The sequence below is a fragment of the Thamnophis elegans genome, chromosome 4, assembly GCF_009769535.1.
Source record: "Thamnophis elegans isolate rThaEle1 chromosome 4, rThaEle1.pri, whole genome shotgun sequence".
Classification (NCBI taxonomy): domain Eukaryota; kingdom Metazoa; phylum Chordata; class Lepidosauria; order Squamata; family Colubridae; genus Thamnophis; species Thamnophis elegans.
The window spans coordinates 89,857,312-89,873,849 of NC_045544.1; the positions used below are offsets into that span (position 1 = coordinate 89,857,312).

Genomic DNA, 16,538 nt, shown 5'->3' on the forward strand with positions numbered 1-16,538 from the left:
GATTTTTATTTTATTTTTTTTGTCTCCTGCTATGGAAGAGTTCTTATAATAAGTGTACTATTTTCTACTACTTTCATTTGATCCAGGCCAGTGGGGATGGAAGCAATCCTCAATGCATGCAGAATTCAAGTCATACAGTAAAATACTCTCTATCACTGTTTTAAATAAGGTGAGGTTTAATTCAAGTTCAGTTTGAAACTAACCTTACTAACTCTAGGAAATATCTAGCTTGAAGTCTTACTTTTTTGCATACATTTCTTCTTTTAGTAGCAAAGCTTCATTAATTCTTTCTCTGTGTGTGTGTGTCTCTGTGTGTCTGTGTGTGTTTATCTGCCTTCAATTCAGTATTTACTTCTAGGACTTCCTGGATAAATTGCTCTGGTTTTCTTGGCAAGTTTTTTTCCCCAGAAGTTTTTTGCCATTCTCTTCTTCCTAGGGCTGACAGAGAGTGACTGGCTCAAAGTCATCCAGTTCGCTTAGTGTCTTAGGCAGGACTAGAACATCTGGTTTCTAACCTGGTGCCTTAACTACTACACCAAACTAGCTCTCCCTCATTTTCTGCTCTACATCAAATAAATAGAGGCTGTTCTCTGAACAATTCAAGGTTAAATCACAAATAGTAATGGAATTGAAATGCCAAATGGCCAAACCATCAAGTTCTACATTACACTGGATAATGTCATTACACTGGATAATGTCAAGTATGGATAAGTTAAAAAGGTGATTACTAAAGAATACATTTAAAGAATGAAGAAACTTCTAAAGATAAAAGTCAATAATGGACACATCATCAACACCATCAATACTTGGGCCATGTCTGTGATAGGAATTATTAACTGGGTGCAACCTGTACTGGACAGTTTGGACCAAAAAATAAGAAAAGTGATGAGTATTTATTATGCATTGAATCTCTGTAGTGATACTGATAGATTATACCTGTCCTACAGAAATAGAGATAGAGGTTTGTTTCAAATCAAACTGTCAAAGAAGAAAAACATGCATTGGCTGATTGTGTAGAAAACAGCGAAGAACAATCATTGATGCAAGTTAAAAATTGGAAGTTACTGAATGTACTGAATGAAAAAAACATGAATATTGAAATAATGTAATAAAAACAAGAACAGAATGCTGGCAGGGAAAAGCATTGCATGGACAATTTCTACAAGGGGGAAGTAGGTAAAGGTAAAACGTGGCAATGGCTTACAACTGGAACATTTAAAAAAGAAACTCAAGGCTTGACCAAAAAATGCAGACTGTGCAAAGAAGCAGAAGAAACAATAAATCATATTATCAGCTTGTGTAAGAAGATCATGCAAACTATTATCAACCATAACATAACACAGTCACCTGGAATAACTTTAAAAATTATCATGTGGAAGTAAAGAAATATGGTGGGAAAATAGAGTTGAGGTAGTTGAAAATGATCAGGTTAAAATGTGGGATTTCCTGATTCCTACTTTAACTCTAAAGTAGTTGAAAATGATCAGATTAAATATTGTGGGATTTGCTAATACAAATTGATAAAATTGTGGCTCACAACACACCAGACTTGACTGTGGTTGAAAGAAGAAAGTGTGGATAATTGAAGTGGCAATACCAAAGAACAATAGAACAGAAGACAATGAACTGGAAAAGATCACAAAGTATCAAAATCTGAAAATAAACGTTGAAAGATTATGAATAAATTAGCCATGGTGGTCTCTAGTTATCGGCCCACTGTATGTATACCTAAAAATCTTGGAGAAAATCTCTGTGTTGACAAATTGTCCATCTGTCAATTACAAAAGGCCACACTGCTTGTATCCACAGATCAAGGGTGGGTCCCAGTGGGCAGTTCTGCCAGTTTGCTCATGTGTGCACTGCACTAACACAGTGCAAAAAACAGAGAACCAGTTCAGGACCATGGCTGAATCAGTAGGAACCCACCACTGCCACAGATACTGTGTACTAAACCGATACAGCCTAGCTTCTTAGGAAGAACTCAATTTACATGAAGGCCAACAGCAGCTAAACCAGAAGCTGTAATTTAACATTGTTGTGCATATAATAACAATAATAATTGTATACCATCCAACTTTCAAAGATTGCATCTCTGCTTCACCCATGTCCTCCTTGTGTCTCCTTTCTCTTTGTTAAAATGTTTTTCCCCCTTAAGAAAGAAGTGGTAGAGGAGATATTTATTTTGTATATTCAGCATGGGGCTGCTTTAAAAATCAAAGTTATTAGGTAAATGGAATAAAAAGAGCTTCTCTATCTCTGTTTGCTTTTACCCAGAACCAATTATTATTAAAAGTTTTCGTTTTTCAGCTGATGAATATATAACTTGAATTTGAATTATGCAAGAGGCAAGATATTGTATAAAGCAATAGGCAAAATATATTAATTCTTTGAGACATTAAAAATTATGTAAAAAGAGCACTTCCTCAAGCATTCTTGAGAATGGAATTGTGAAACATGGTTGTCTGTTACTTAATTCTACACTGGGAAAGCATGAAAAATTGAACTACAGCTTCACTATCCTTTCATCTGTCATTTACTCTTAATTTAGGTTTTCTAGTACATTTGCAGTTAACATTACCTGGCAGCCTATTTTCGGTGCCAAAATTTGGATCACAAAGAACAATCATTGGAATGAGAATGTCTTTGAAGATTTGCAAAGTGACTTTCTTTCTGTGAGTGACTATGATAGTTTCTAGTGTTCTGGGATTATGGGACCTGCTTTCCAAAATTCTGACATGTAGTATTGAGGAAAGACATACACATTAAAACAAGCTACTATTTCTGTCCCTCCTGTACTATGCCATGTAGAGTTTTTCTCTCTCTCTCTCTTTATCCTCTCTCCTCTCTCTCTCTCTCTCTCTCTCTTCTCTCTCTCTCTCTACCCCTCTCCCCCCCCCCTCTCTCTCTCTGTGTGTGTCTATCTGTCTCCTCTCTCTCTCACACACACACTTAATAGAGACGTGTTTAACTTTGACTTAGGAGGAGGAATAGGCACTTACTTAGTCATGGAATGATAGAGGCAACAGGGACAATTTAGGTCTTCAAGTCATTCCTTTCTTTGCTCTGTGCAGAAATCTAAAATATGACTTGACATCCAACTTTTGCTTGAACACATCAAGTGAAGGGAAAACCTCCATTTCTTTAGATCAGGGTTGTCAGTAAGTAAAATCTTAATTACAGTCAAAGACCAGCAATACACATTAGTTTTTACACTATGTTAAAAATACTAACATTAACATATAATTAAAAAGTATTGACATTAAAAGTGGATAATAACATAATGGTCCAAAGATTGTTAAAGGTATGTCCAGATAATTGGTACAAGATGGTACTATACTTCTGAGGCCAAGTTTTTTCTTATGGACATTACAGCAGCACAGAACTTTGCATACGTGGTAACTGGGTTAATGTCCTGGAGAAGAAAGCCTAGATAAAAATTGTCTGCCCTCCCTGGCAATCTCTCCAACAAGGAGAGAATATGTGCAGCCCTACAAGCTCTGTATAGCTTGCAGTGTAATAGAACATGTGAATTATCTTCCACTTCTCCTTTACCACATATACCATTCTGCTATAGGTGTTCTCTTATACCTGCTGTGGAGGAGTGCTGAACGAAGAATGTTAAATCTGGCTCTGAAGAAAGCTATTCTTTGTTTTGGGGAGATCAGGTCATTTAGATATCTTGCCGATTCCCACACACCCTGTTTAATTCTGTCCCTACTGTGGAAAGGCAACCTATTTAGTTCTTCTTGGAACTCCATGTCCCTCATTCTATTAATTGTTACTTGCTTTGCTTGCTCAAAGCCTAGGGACATTAAGAATAATGGTGAGAGCCCATAAGAGCCCAGGGTTGTCAAACGCATGTCATCACGGCAGCATTACATGACCCATCCGCCCCACATGTTTGACACCCCTGCTTTAGAAAATGAGTCCAATTATCAATTGCTGTTAAAGTTATCAAGTTTTACTAAAAAGATAGGGATAATGGGGAAAGAAACACATTGTCTTAATATTTGAACTAAAATCTGACATCCTTCATGTTTCATCAAATATGCCTATATTTTATATTGGGATGCTCTATCAAATACAAACTGCTGCATACAAAATTGCCTTTTGTTTCAATTAAGCCCTCATCTTTCCCTTTTTAATATGTTTTGTCAAATGCTCAAGAAAATTCTATAGTGCTGGCCAGTAAATGCCCCATAGGAACTTATTTGTCAGGTTGCCTAAATCAATACGACATGCTTCCAAGCAAGCAGGTTTTGGATCCACATGTAAGAATCAGATTTGCAGCAATTAGCTCCTGATTTACTACAGGACATTTCCATTATACTGATATAAATCTGATGAAACAGAATTAATAACATATTGTTCAGAATGGCTATCCCTGCACAGGATTTCTAATAGTTCTACCCAAAATAAGTTGAATTAGCTGTTTTATATGATTACTATCCTGCTTGAAACCTTTAGTGATAGCATTCCCCCTTTTTATGCTAGCAAATAAGATCAGGATCAGGGCCACTCTGTTTGACTGTTCACTAATTGAAATGAGAAAGCAAAGAAATATTAATTAAACCGTGGATGGCAAGTAATGACATCATTTAAACCAGCCATGCAAGGAAATTCAGATTTATGCTGAAAAATAAGGCTAACAGTTGGAGCCAATAGAGGAACCTTATGTGGAGGGATATTTACACACTAAATAACTATATTGTGGCTTACTCTGTGTCATCAGGACAGCAGTGAGTGGAATACAGATCTTTTTAAAAGAAATAATTCAGAAGAATGCACAACTAAATTACTATCAGCTTCTAATATTTACAATATATTGCTAGCTTTAGTTCCAAAACATGCTGCTATTGAACCATTTATTTACCCTTTATACCATTTAGAATCATGGGGTTGGAAGGGGCATTGGAGATCTTCTAGTCCAACTCTCTATCAAGGTGGTGGAGAGTCCTCATACCATCTTGGACAAATGGCTGTCCAATCTTTTTTTTTCTTGAAAACTTAGTTGCATTCACAACTCCAGGAGGCAAGCTGTTCTAATGCGTACTCGTTCTCACTGTATTGCTTAATATTTCTCATAAAGTTCTAAAATGGTGCATGCCTGCACTTGTACTGTTTTGTATGTGTCTGTGTATATTTTGTATACAAATGTATTTCTAGTTTACCTCTTTTCTGGAAAAGTTAAGTATTTTATGTTTACAAATCAAATATTTATTTTGGAAATCTTTTTGGGAATTTTTGTGGTGAACCTACACTTGTTTAATCTTTTGCACAATCTTTGGTTTATAAATTATAAATGTAGTTAATAACCCCCAATGTTTGTGAGACTTTAATATCATTATTATTTAGTTGTCAATTACATCATAAAGAAAGACCTGAAATTTTATCTATATGTTACTGTAGGTTTTTTTACCAGATTTCTGAGGTTCTTCTTCATTTTGTGCTGTGCATAATGATGTTATGTGAGAGTTTGTGTGAGTGTCAATGGTGGGATTCAAAAATATTTCTGTGGGCATGGCTTTGTGGGCATGGCTTGGCTTGTGAGCATGGCAGGGGAAGGATACTGTAAAAATCTCCATTTTCCTCCAAATCAAGTGGACTCAAGAGACAGAGAGTAGATGTGGGTGGTTCCAGTCAAAGGTGGTGTTACTGGTTCTCTGAACAACTCATATTTCCACTAACAGTTATCCAGAACTGGTCAGAACCTGATGAATACCACCTTGATCTGTATACGGTATTAGAGAGAAGAGAGATAACATCTTGTTTTCTGTGAGATTTGGAACATGTCTAAACTGTAAGATTCACAGTATAATTCTGTGCATAATCTGTTTAGAAGAGTAAGTCTCAGTGTGTTTTATTCTGAGAGTAGGAATGCAGAATTGGACATTATTATTTTATACACCTAAAGCTCTTTCCCCCAGCCAGGTGTCCTCTTGATGTGTTCTTACAAAGCTCTTATCTAAAATTGAAATTATCACTTGAAAAAAATGCTTAAGTAACATGTAACTTTTATTGATTCAAAATCACAATTTTACTGTTTATGTCACTGACACCTGGCTGGACAAATTGATAGTAATATAATATTCCTCAGTAGACTCACTGTACATTAGAATCATCATCTTTAGAATTAGTAAATTATGTTGGCTTCACAGACAAAGTTGTGATTCTGATATTGTCCTCCCTGTTTTGCTTGAAAAAAGTTACATTGCCCATAAACCCTTTCACCTAGATGGCAGTAGCAATAATCTGAAGACATCAACAGCTAAATGCCAATTGTCTACATCTACTTCCTTAAAAAATGACCTTTGAGTGGAGTAGTATGCCAGATAATTCCACATACTGTAAAATAAAGCCTACTAAGAATAAAGTGCATCCTTCTAAATCTTAGTGATGTACAACTACCAGCAGACTCATCCAGTGTGGTCAATATTAACAAACACATGAATTTATAATTCATTATTATCTGAGTCCATGGGCTCCCCATGCTTTCATTATGGTTTTGTTTTAGAGTAGATTTTTTTTATTAAAAGGGGTGGGAGACACAATTAAAAAGGGTATAATATATCATTTTACCTATATAAATAGTTACAATGTGATTATTATTAAAGTCATTCTGTATTTTTTCTTTTGCTTTGGCAATTCATGTATTTTTATTTTTCTATGTTTTCTCATTTTTATGTCATTATTTTAAACTCAATTGAAGAATATGTTTTAAAAACCTTGGAGTGATTTTTACTAGAATAATGTTAGAGGATAGAGTTTATTAATATAGCAACAGGGAGATAATGTGACTTCGTTTACATCTTTAAGTAGTCTTTAATATCATCAGACATTTTATCTATCTGGATGGATTTTGTAGATTGGGATATTGAGTTGTTAATACAGCAGTTGTTTTGCCCTAAGCATTTATAGATGGTAGTTTCTCGTGGCAGTACAGTGAAGATATTACTCTGTTTGATGGAATGGGAGGGTTGGACTCAAGGCAAAGAGAAGAGGATGACGAGGCATTACAGAAATATCTGTCTTCTGAGAAAGAAGTAAATGTGAGAGAAAGAAACTCAAAACACTTCTGCCTTGTTTTGTTAGGTACAGGTTGACATAGATAGGGTTTTGGCTGGACTTTCAGCATTCTATTCTAATAACATAACCATTATTACAGTAAATTCTAATATTCCTAGATACTCCTGTCTGCTTATTTTGCCAACCTGGAGGGCTTATGCTCAATTTTGAAAGCTTCCCTACTTTCTTACTTAGAGGACTTTCTAGACTTAGAATGTGATAACACCAATGTCAAGACAGAACCTTGAGACACCACTGACTGCAGAATAAGTGGCTGAATCATTATTTCAGCATTAATATCAGGTAGCCATAGAAATAACAAACTTATACAACGTAGCACTTCAGACTTCTTATCTTATCTGGGACAGCCCTGCAAGTTGCTCCATAGCCAGTCTTGTTTCTTTCTCCTTCATTCTGTTTGTTCTCCTGGTAGTTTATCAGAGAGGATGGGGTGGGGAGGAGAGAGAAAGATCAATTCCTCATCTTCACAACAGAGTATGAATTGTTTATTGTGGGCAGATCAGCAGAATTTCTTGCAAGTGGGATCAAAGTTGTGTTTGTTCTAAGCCTACTTAAAGAAGAAGCAGCCAAATGGGCATTTCTATTCATTGACAATAATGATACCAATTATCTATCACTATCACAATTTATCTATCAGCTATCACAATTTTATGCAAAGATTTAGAGCTGCATTTGATTATTCAACCAGAATAGCAGCTGCAAATTGGGAGATCTGACAGCTGACAGGAGGAATTCACTGAATTTATGACTACATGATTGATTTCCAGTTTTATGTCTTGGAATGATTTTCCTCTGCTTGACCAATTTCAGGAAGGACTTTTCAATGAAATAAGAGATGAATTGGTAAGACAGGTAAGATTTGGAGGAGTCCTTTCAGCTTTGCATGATAACTGATGGCAGTTTGGATGAGTTGAGGCAACAGGTATTTGCACCTATTCATCTCCTTTTTTCCCCCTCCCCATTGCCTTCTGGATTCTAATGATGTAGAATCATGTAAAATGGAGCAATAAGAGAGCTCTCTTTACAATGTAGCCTAGAGAAATGGAGACTTCAGATTGTGTTTTACTGGTGTGCACTAGGGCATGTAGTATTCTTGCTCAGAGTCAGCTAGAAATACTGCATCTATGGAAATGTATGACCTTGTAAGTAATGCTCAGACCACTCTAAAACTTTGCCTTCAGGAAATTTTGCACTTTCCCCTTCTAAGAACTCCACAGGGAGTCCTTGGACAATTAAAGGGAACTTGAACACCCTATACCAGGCAATTGCAACTGCAACCAGACAATATATCTATTAGCCTTTGCACCTCTGTAAGCTTGCAGATTGAACTCTTGGTTCATTTGGGACTCTTGGGTGAATGCTAATTTTTTAGATGTAACTATGGTGCATCAATTGGCTTAGCTTCACAACTATTGGAAAAGCCTATGCAGGTGGAGAGAAATTGACAGCAAAACACCTCTCAATTCAGTTCCCATAATGCATCTTATGACCTCCTCTGGAGTATAAACAATCCTGAAGTCTTGGTTCCTTCCATGTCCCAATTATGCTGGGGTAGATTGACTTGAGACACATAATCCTAATATTCATTGGAAACAATTGGCAGTTTCTTTTCCTCTCCAAATGTCAGCAGCACTATTTTTTAGGCATTTGACACTTTTCATTTTCTCCTTTTTGTACCACTCTCTGAACTTTATTCTTTGCCAGAAAAGTATGCAGATTTTGTTGGTGTTTTGGAAAGAAATATCATGACTTCTCTTTTGACTTGTGACACATAATCAACTTAAAATTTATATCCAAGACCCCAGCTAACAGGCAATATTTCATGTGTCTTTAAAAGTTAGCTTTTAAAGAGAACAATGTGAAGAAGAATATATTTGCTATTTTTTGCCATATCCACACACTTTTTTTTATAAAAAAGTAAACTTAACAAGCTATTGTGTAACTGATTAGATTATTATACAGTTTTCCAATGAGGAGCAAGTGCTTGGAACACTCATCAATATCTCGTCCCCTCTTTGTCCAGCAAGGAATATCAAAGCTAGTCTACTCACTGAATCTTCATTCCACTATGGTTGTCAACTTTGCTTTTCGTGAAGTTGTATTCAGTCCTCCATTTCTAATGCAGAAATCACACTTACCCACATCCATGATATGGATAGTTAACTAGATTAATTGTAAACATTTGTTTACAATTACATTCGTAAAAACATTTGTAAATGTTTTCCACAGGAAAAACTCAGACAAGTGGCATATCTTTGAATTACCTCCACACTCACTAGACAATGATCACCAGGAAAAAGCCTTCTTGCTTCCTGCCATATTGTCTCTACAATTAATCTTGTTGGGCAACAAGAGAAGGGAAGCCTTGTGTAAATGTTCCATTTCAGACTTACTAGCTACCTGGCTTATCTTCACACATGGAAAGGGGAGGTGATGGTGATGGCAGGATGAAATGTGGATTTCAATCACAGAAGGAGGAGGGAAATGCTTGTTTATTACAGAAAAGATAACTGAGGTTTGGGAAATAATCTCAAGCTAACTGCCTTTATTGTGTAGGTAAAATGGAGATGAACTTTGATATGCTTTCAAGATTATGCTATAATACTCTAACTACATTAAAATATATGCTAAGACTGTTTCCTGACTTTATGAACATCAAAAGACTGATACTTCCATTATTTTGCAATATATTTTTAATATTTTGTCAAGCACTGGGGAACTCAAGGGATCCAGGCAGTTCAAATGTGTATAATGACTTACTGCAAGCTTAAGCTCTCTATAAAAATCTGACGAACCGCTTCTTAAGATAAATTAGTAGGAAATAAGGAATAATTATAGGTGGGCTGGACTTAGCTCTCTTGCAGGCATTCAGGGACTCATGACTTATGACACATTGACCCTTCCTCAGACTCAACCTGGTTATCTTCTAAGCCTTTACCTCTTAAAATGTGTAGATCAATTTTAAACCATTTGGAAAAGGGTTTTCTAATTTTGTTTGGGATGAGATAATGAATTAATGTGGTCTCTCATTTTCTCAAATTCAAGGGACGGAGTAGATGTTCTCTAACAATATTAATTGCTGAAAAAGAGCAAGATAACTGAGACTTCATCTAGATAAGATGGAGATACTGTTGGTAGATGTCTTGTCTACTAGCAGACGGAGAAGACAAGGCACCTTAGAAATTCCTTCAGTGGATTAATCCATGAGATTGTTTGTAATGTTCTTTTTGATACAACATTTTAAGAACCCTCATATGGAACAAAGCTTTTTTATCATCTTAAATTGAAATAATAATTATGATCATATAGGTTTTGACCATAGCAATTACAATTTTTATAATCCAGTTAGCCATTATTGAAATGTATTGTCTACTCTTCCCATTGAGTAAGCCTGTGAGGGGATCCTATGAGTCCCCTACTGTATATAATAGGAGCAAAAATGACAGGAAGAGAAAGAATGAATACAGAACAACTATCTGTGGGAATCCTTTCCATTTAGAATCTATTGCTCTTGAAATTCATAGATTCCTCACATTTCTGTCAGAAATAACTTAAAAAACACTCACATTTCTATAGGGAATTTGGAGTATAGAAGTATAGTACATATTTTTTACCCATTAAAGTTGCTTGTTAATTATGTTATATTAATATGAATATGTTTCTTGTTTCCTTATTGCAAACTGTCTGGAGTTTGGGGGTGATTTCAAGGCTTGGTTTTACATTTAGTCATAAATGTATGTAGTGATGCCGCCTCTAAAAATAGGCCAGAAATTAGCCGATCAAAGGTAAGCCAGAGGAGCATTGACAGGGAATATATAGTTGTTCATATTATGACAGTCTTTTCTGATTTCACTTCCAATTCATTCTGGGTCCAATTTGAAATGCAGCATTAACTTTTAAATTCCTCAATGGTCTGGAGATCCAATGGCTATTAGCTCTATTATCTAAAACATTTTGTCAGCAAAGATAGGAAAGGTTGTTGGAAATGAGAACTATTTTAGAAGAACTTGCAGTTCCTTAAAAACTTTGTAGGTAGGCCACCAATGCTTTTTTGAATTCAGCTAGTCCCATCATACTTCACTGCCATGTGTGGCATCCATTACATCTTAACATTAAAGTGAATGTAAACTTTTCAAGTTTAGTGATAGATATGGTTGTAAAGAAGTAAATAGTAAATAGGAAGTGTACAACCAATCTTCAGTATGGACTAAAGCCTGAACATGTCATCATATAAATTGTTTAGATAGAATGAGCTATGCTATTGATAATATGATACCTTGCAGATTAAAAAGGGCAGTGACTGGATTTAATTACTAATGTGGGTGTGAGTAATAACATAATAAATATTCAATTTCTGTAGAAAGTTAAAAGGAAATCATTGTCTGTTTATTGGTTCACTTTGTAAATTGAAATCAATGAAATTTCTCCAAGAAAGGCATAAAATCAATTGTTAAATAGCATATAACTTGTGATCTTTAGAGTAAATTGTAGTTTATTTGACATGAATCCATGAGACTTCCACCTCCCGATTTGCCTTTCTTTTCAAGGCAACTCCAGATATTTTTTGCTGAACCATTTCTAATACATCGTAGAATGATTGTTTTTCATGTCCACAACTGCCTGCATTTGCTCTTATGCAAATAATCCAATCAAGCAATGGAAAACAAGAAGCCATACTCAGGAGGGCTTGACAAACAGTAACCTTAGAGTTTTTAGGGGAGAGACCAGGATTTAGATTTATGTTTCTACCTGCATCTGTTGAAGCAATTGATCCATTATGAAGCACTGAATAGGTCAATTTCCGACAAGCGGTATAAATTGGATCAGATGTGGCAAGTATTGATGTTGGTTTGATTTAAATGTGTGGTTCGTGTAGTTCATTGCTGGTAGAAATCAACCTGGGCTGTTGAAACCTGTTAACATTCTCTGTCCCCTGTTTTCGTAGTTATTTATCATGTTATATTTGGCAGGGAGGGTGGAATTGGTTAATTTTATTTGGTATCTTAAAGATAAGGTCTCATTTTGATCTTGCTTTTATTTAAATGAACAGTTGAAGTGGCAGTAAGCTGTTGTTTTTGTTATTGTTATTAGGTTTGAGATGCATTATGATAGAAACAAGAGTCAGACACTACTACTAAGAAGGAACTACTATGATTCCCAATTTTAAATATTATCAACATCACCTTTAAACTGATTGGAAAAAATATGCAATTGATGATTGTGCCGGGGAGATGGTAAATGTAGAACAGGAGAGGTTGGTCTGCCATTCCCATCCTGGCAGGCCCGCCTCCAGTCTCCCGTTCTCCCGTTCTCCCATTCTAGAACGAATGGCATGTGCTGCCTGCACGACAGGAGGGCAGATATGATGGGAGCTGCAGGGCTCAGCCATTACGGGGAAGAAGGGCTCGCTACATTGAACTCTCTAAGTTGTGGTGCACAACCCTTCAAAATTTATAAATTGCTTAAAATTTCCTATTAAGTATCTTCAAAACAATGCTGGGGAAAAGTCTTGGGTGTGTCTTCTCTTCCATGATGTCAAGTACACAGCCAAGACTACAGGCAATTGATTAGGGTCTAATCAATTTACACAAGCAAATAACCAATCAAGAATCCCTACCACTAAAGCAACCAATCAGAATCAGGCACAAAGAGCCAGTGAAAGACCAACCCTTACCAACCTGCACCAATCAGTTTGTTTACAGACTAATTAGCATCAATAGCAATAGCACAAAGAGCCAGTGAAAGACCAACCCTTACCAACCTGCACCAATCAGTTTGTTTACAGACTAATTAGCATCAATAGCAATAGCAGTTAGACTTAATATACCGCTTCATAGGGCTTTCAGCCCTCTCTAAGCGGTTTACAGAGTCAGCAATATTGTCCCCAACAAGAATCCGGGTCCTCATTTACCCACCTCGGAAGGATGGAAGGCTGAGTCAACCCTGAGCCGGTGAGATTTGAACAGCCGAATTGCAGAACTGCAGTCAGCTGAAGTAGCCTGCAGTGCTGCATTTAACCACTGCGCCACCTCGGCTCAAGAATACCTGGCTACAAAGACAGATGCCCTGTCTATCAATTACCAGTTGAGCTGGTCACTAAAACCTGAAGCCCAATAATGTCCAAAATATAATTTTAGCTACTATTCTTGTTGTTAATTGTATGGTACATTTTCTATATTATATTTTTCACTATAATTTAGGAGCTATTTTTTATGATTGGTAACTAATTGACATTTACAATGTCTTAATTTTTGAAAAAATGTAGAGATGTGGCAGATAGATATTGCTAATGCTTTATTAAATCCAATTAATATTCATGTCCATTGTCCCCTTTTGTAGATTTGAAAGTTTTACACCATACCAGTTTTTTATCTCTGCTTGCACAATGGGGCTGCAAAAACAGTACGCAGATCACAGTGCTTACAACGGAGCTCCCACCAGTTCACGTGGATGTGCCAGATCTGATAATTTTGGATTCTAGAACACTAGAAGCACAGTTAAGTAAAATTCACCCTTTTTTCCTCAGGAGTACTGGAGTGGGACAATCTTGGCAAATGTAATAGCTCTACTCTTGAGTTCTTATTCTGGGCACTACAGTTAACTACGTTTAATTCTGGGTTCCATTATTCAAAGATCAGTGGCAAATTGAAGCAAATTCAAAAAAGATGCCAAGATGGTGAAGAGTCTGGAAACCAAGCCCTATAAAAAAGGGTTAAAGAATGTAAGCCCTTGTCCCTTTTCTACCTGTGACATGTATAGTATCAATTTATGCAAGAATCCTAGTGAATTAAATCACAAATAAGTTCTGTGACACACATTTACTATAATTAAATGCACAGAAATGATTAGTAATAGTATAGTGGCTCTGTAAATCTTTGATTACTGTTAGGAATATAATCCAACGGTTGGGTTGGCAATATATAAATCATGTAACAATGCTATACCTGTTCTTTAAATCATACGGTAAAATGTGATGGTTGCTGTTTTCCGCAATCGGCCATAAGAGGGAGCCAGAATGACTGTTAGCTCTCTGTTTGTTAGATGCTGGGCTGATTGATCTGAGTGTTTTTTGGAAGCTGCTGTTTAGAAAGTGCTTTTGTAAGTTTTGCAACTGCTAGCAAACTTTGAATACTGAACTGTTTATATGATACCGGACTATGTTATTTGGATTATCCCTTAACTGAAAGACATTGATGACTGACTGTCTTATCCGTGTATGACTTGGACTGTTTGATGGGCTCTGATTCCTCTATTTCCACGAAAGTAAAAGCCTATTTAAACTGCATTGTCTCTGTATGCTGGTTTGTGTGTTTTCCAACATAACTCTCACAACGCTTCTCTGAACCCACTCACTCTCCCAATGGGGAGCTTACCTAAAAATTACCATTTGCTAAGTTACTTTCCATTAGTCTTTATGTAATCAGTATAACCTACATATTGCCACAATCTCAGTGCAAATAATAATACAGGAAGAAGTCTTTGTGATATGATCGAAGTATAATTTTCACTCTAAACACAATATCAAAATAATTTGGGCCCCTGTTACAAATTTGATATTTGAAAGTTTTCTATGTTGCTTTATTTGTTCTTTAGTACTTGCCTTAAATTGCTTGATGTCTACATTAGCTTTCACTCTCTAAGCAAACATTATATATTTCTCCACTGCTCTCTTTAATTGGTGTATAATTATAAGTTGTTGTTTTTTTCAGGTGGGATATTCCAAAGGAAGTAAATGGAACAGTATACAGCTATATTCTGTACATTGCTAAGAAAGAGAAAAACTCTATAGTTTGGGATGCAATTTATAACTCTACAAATCTTTTTCAGAACTATACTATACAAGACCTTTCTCCTGGTACTGAATACTTCATCAAGTTAGCAGTAAGTTGGGGAAAGTAATAAATGTGACAGCTGAGCAAATGATAGCTTCCGTATGTGTTATCTATATTTATTTTATCTGTTGTGATGGAAGTCAAACTGGCTAAGTTTTCATAGAGCACATTAAAGGAAAAGAATAAATTGGATGTTTGTTTCAAAATAGGTGTGGGGAAAATCAAGTCTTCTATGACCCAAAACAAATTTGATCACAGAGACAGAAAAGATTTGGCATAAGAATCATAGTGGGAACAAGCAGATCTAAAAAAAATTGGCTCCGTTTTACTTCTTAGTCAATTGGGTATTCCAGACTGGTTATTAGTAAACAAAATGTAGATTTGTATCCTGTTTTTCATTCAAGACCTCAAGGTGATGTACATTTATATCTCTGATTTCAAAGCAGCAACACTGTGAGATAGTTGGACTGAGAGAGAATGACTGGCCCAAAATTGCCCAAAATATTTTGTGATTGGCTAAAATCTGGCTCCCCCTTTTCTTGTCCAATATCTTTTATCTATTATCTCATTCTGGTGCTTCCCCCCCCCCCCAATAACAATAATTTAAAATGTTTTGAACTCATTAGGAATTAAGGTAAAGGTAAAGGTTCCCCTCACACATATGTGCTAGTCCTTCCTGACTCTAGAGGGCAATGCTGATCTCCGTTTCCAAGCCGAAGAGCCAGCGCTGTCCAAAGACATCTCTGTTGTTGTTTGGCCAGCATGACTAACCACCGAAGGTTCATGGAACGCTGTTACCTTCTCACCAAAGGTGGTCCCTATTATTCTACTGTATTTTACATGCTTTTGAACTGCTTGGTTGGCAGAAGCTGGACAAGTAACGGGAGCTCACTCCATTACACAGCACTAGGGATTCGAACCACCAAACTGCTGACCTTTCTGATCGACAAGCTCAGTGTCTTAGTCACTGAGCACTGTATCCCCCATTGGGGATATTTTAAGAGATTATATTATATGTAAAAAAGAAATGTTTGAGATGTCACCAGTCTTTTTTATATGCAAATATCATAGAGCTCTTACCCTAAAAGTTTAGCTCTTTCACAGTTGTTCATACACTACTGCAACTCTTACAGACAAATTGCAATTTGCAAGTTTCCTAAACACAAAAAAGCCATTTTTTTCAGCTGTTCTACTTTCTTGTCTTCAGAAATGATCTTGCCTTCTATTTCATCATTCAGAATCAATTTCCAGTTTACTCTTACTAAGGCGCCAAGGGACCAAAGCTCTTCAGAAATGCAATATTTTCTAAAGTTCCTAGGTCCAAGAACTCTGGAAGTTTATTTTTCAAGGTCCTGCAGCCTATTTGGTGCTGCTATTACCACTTTCTTGTACAAAGAATAGGAAAAGATTCCTAAGATCAATTGCCATGTAGGTCTGGAGAAAGGAATGGGTTGATGGAAGAGCAGGGTTAGGGCACCTGTAATCTTTGTCTATCTTCAGCCAGGTCAGGGTTGATCAGAATTGTAGCTCAACGATTAGAGGATCATACTGTAGGTTCTCAGTTTCAAGATAGAAAATCCCCAGTAAGATTTGGGAGAGAAAGATTTGTGATATTTATGA

The 16,538-nt window shown here is 36.3% G+C and overlaps 1 protein-coding gene across 1 annotated transcript in view; it reads left to right on the forward strand.

Annotated features, from left to right (window-relative positions):
- Window positions 1–16,538, forward strand: part of USH2A (usherin) — a 517,131-nt gene that overhangs the window by 234,034 nt on the left and 266,559 nt on the right. The window contains 3 exon segments of the mRNA XM_032216063.1: window positions 13,435–13,473; window positions 13,475–13,582; window positions 14,796–14,967. Coding sequence (XP_032071954.1) covers window positions 13,435–13,473; window positions 13,475–13,582; window positions 14,796–14,967 — 319 coding nt within the window.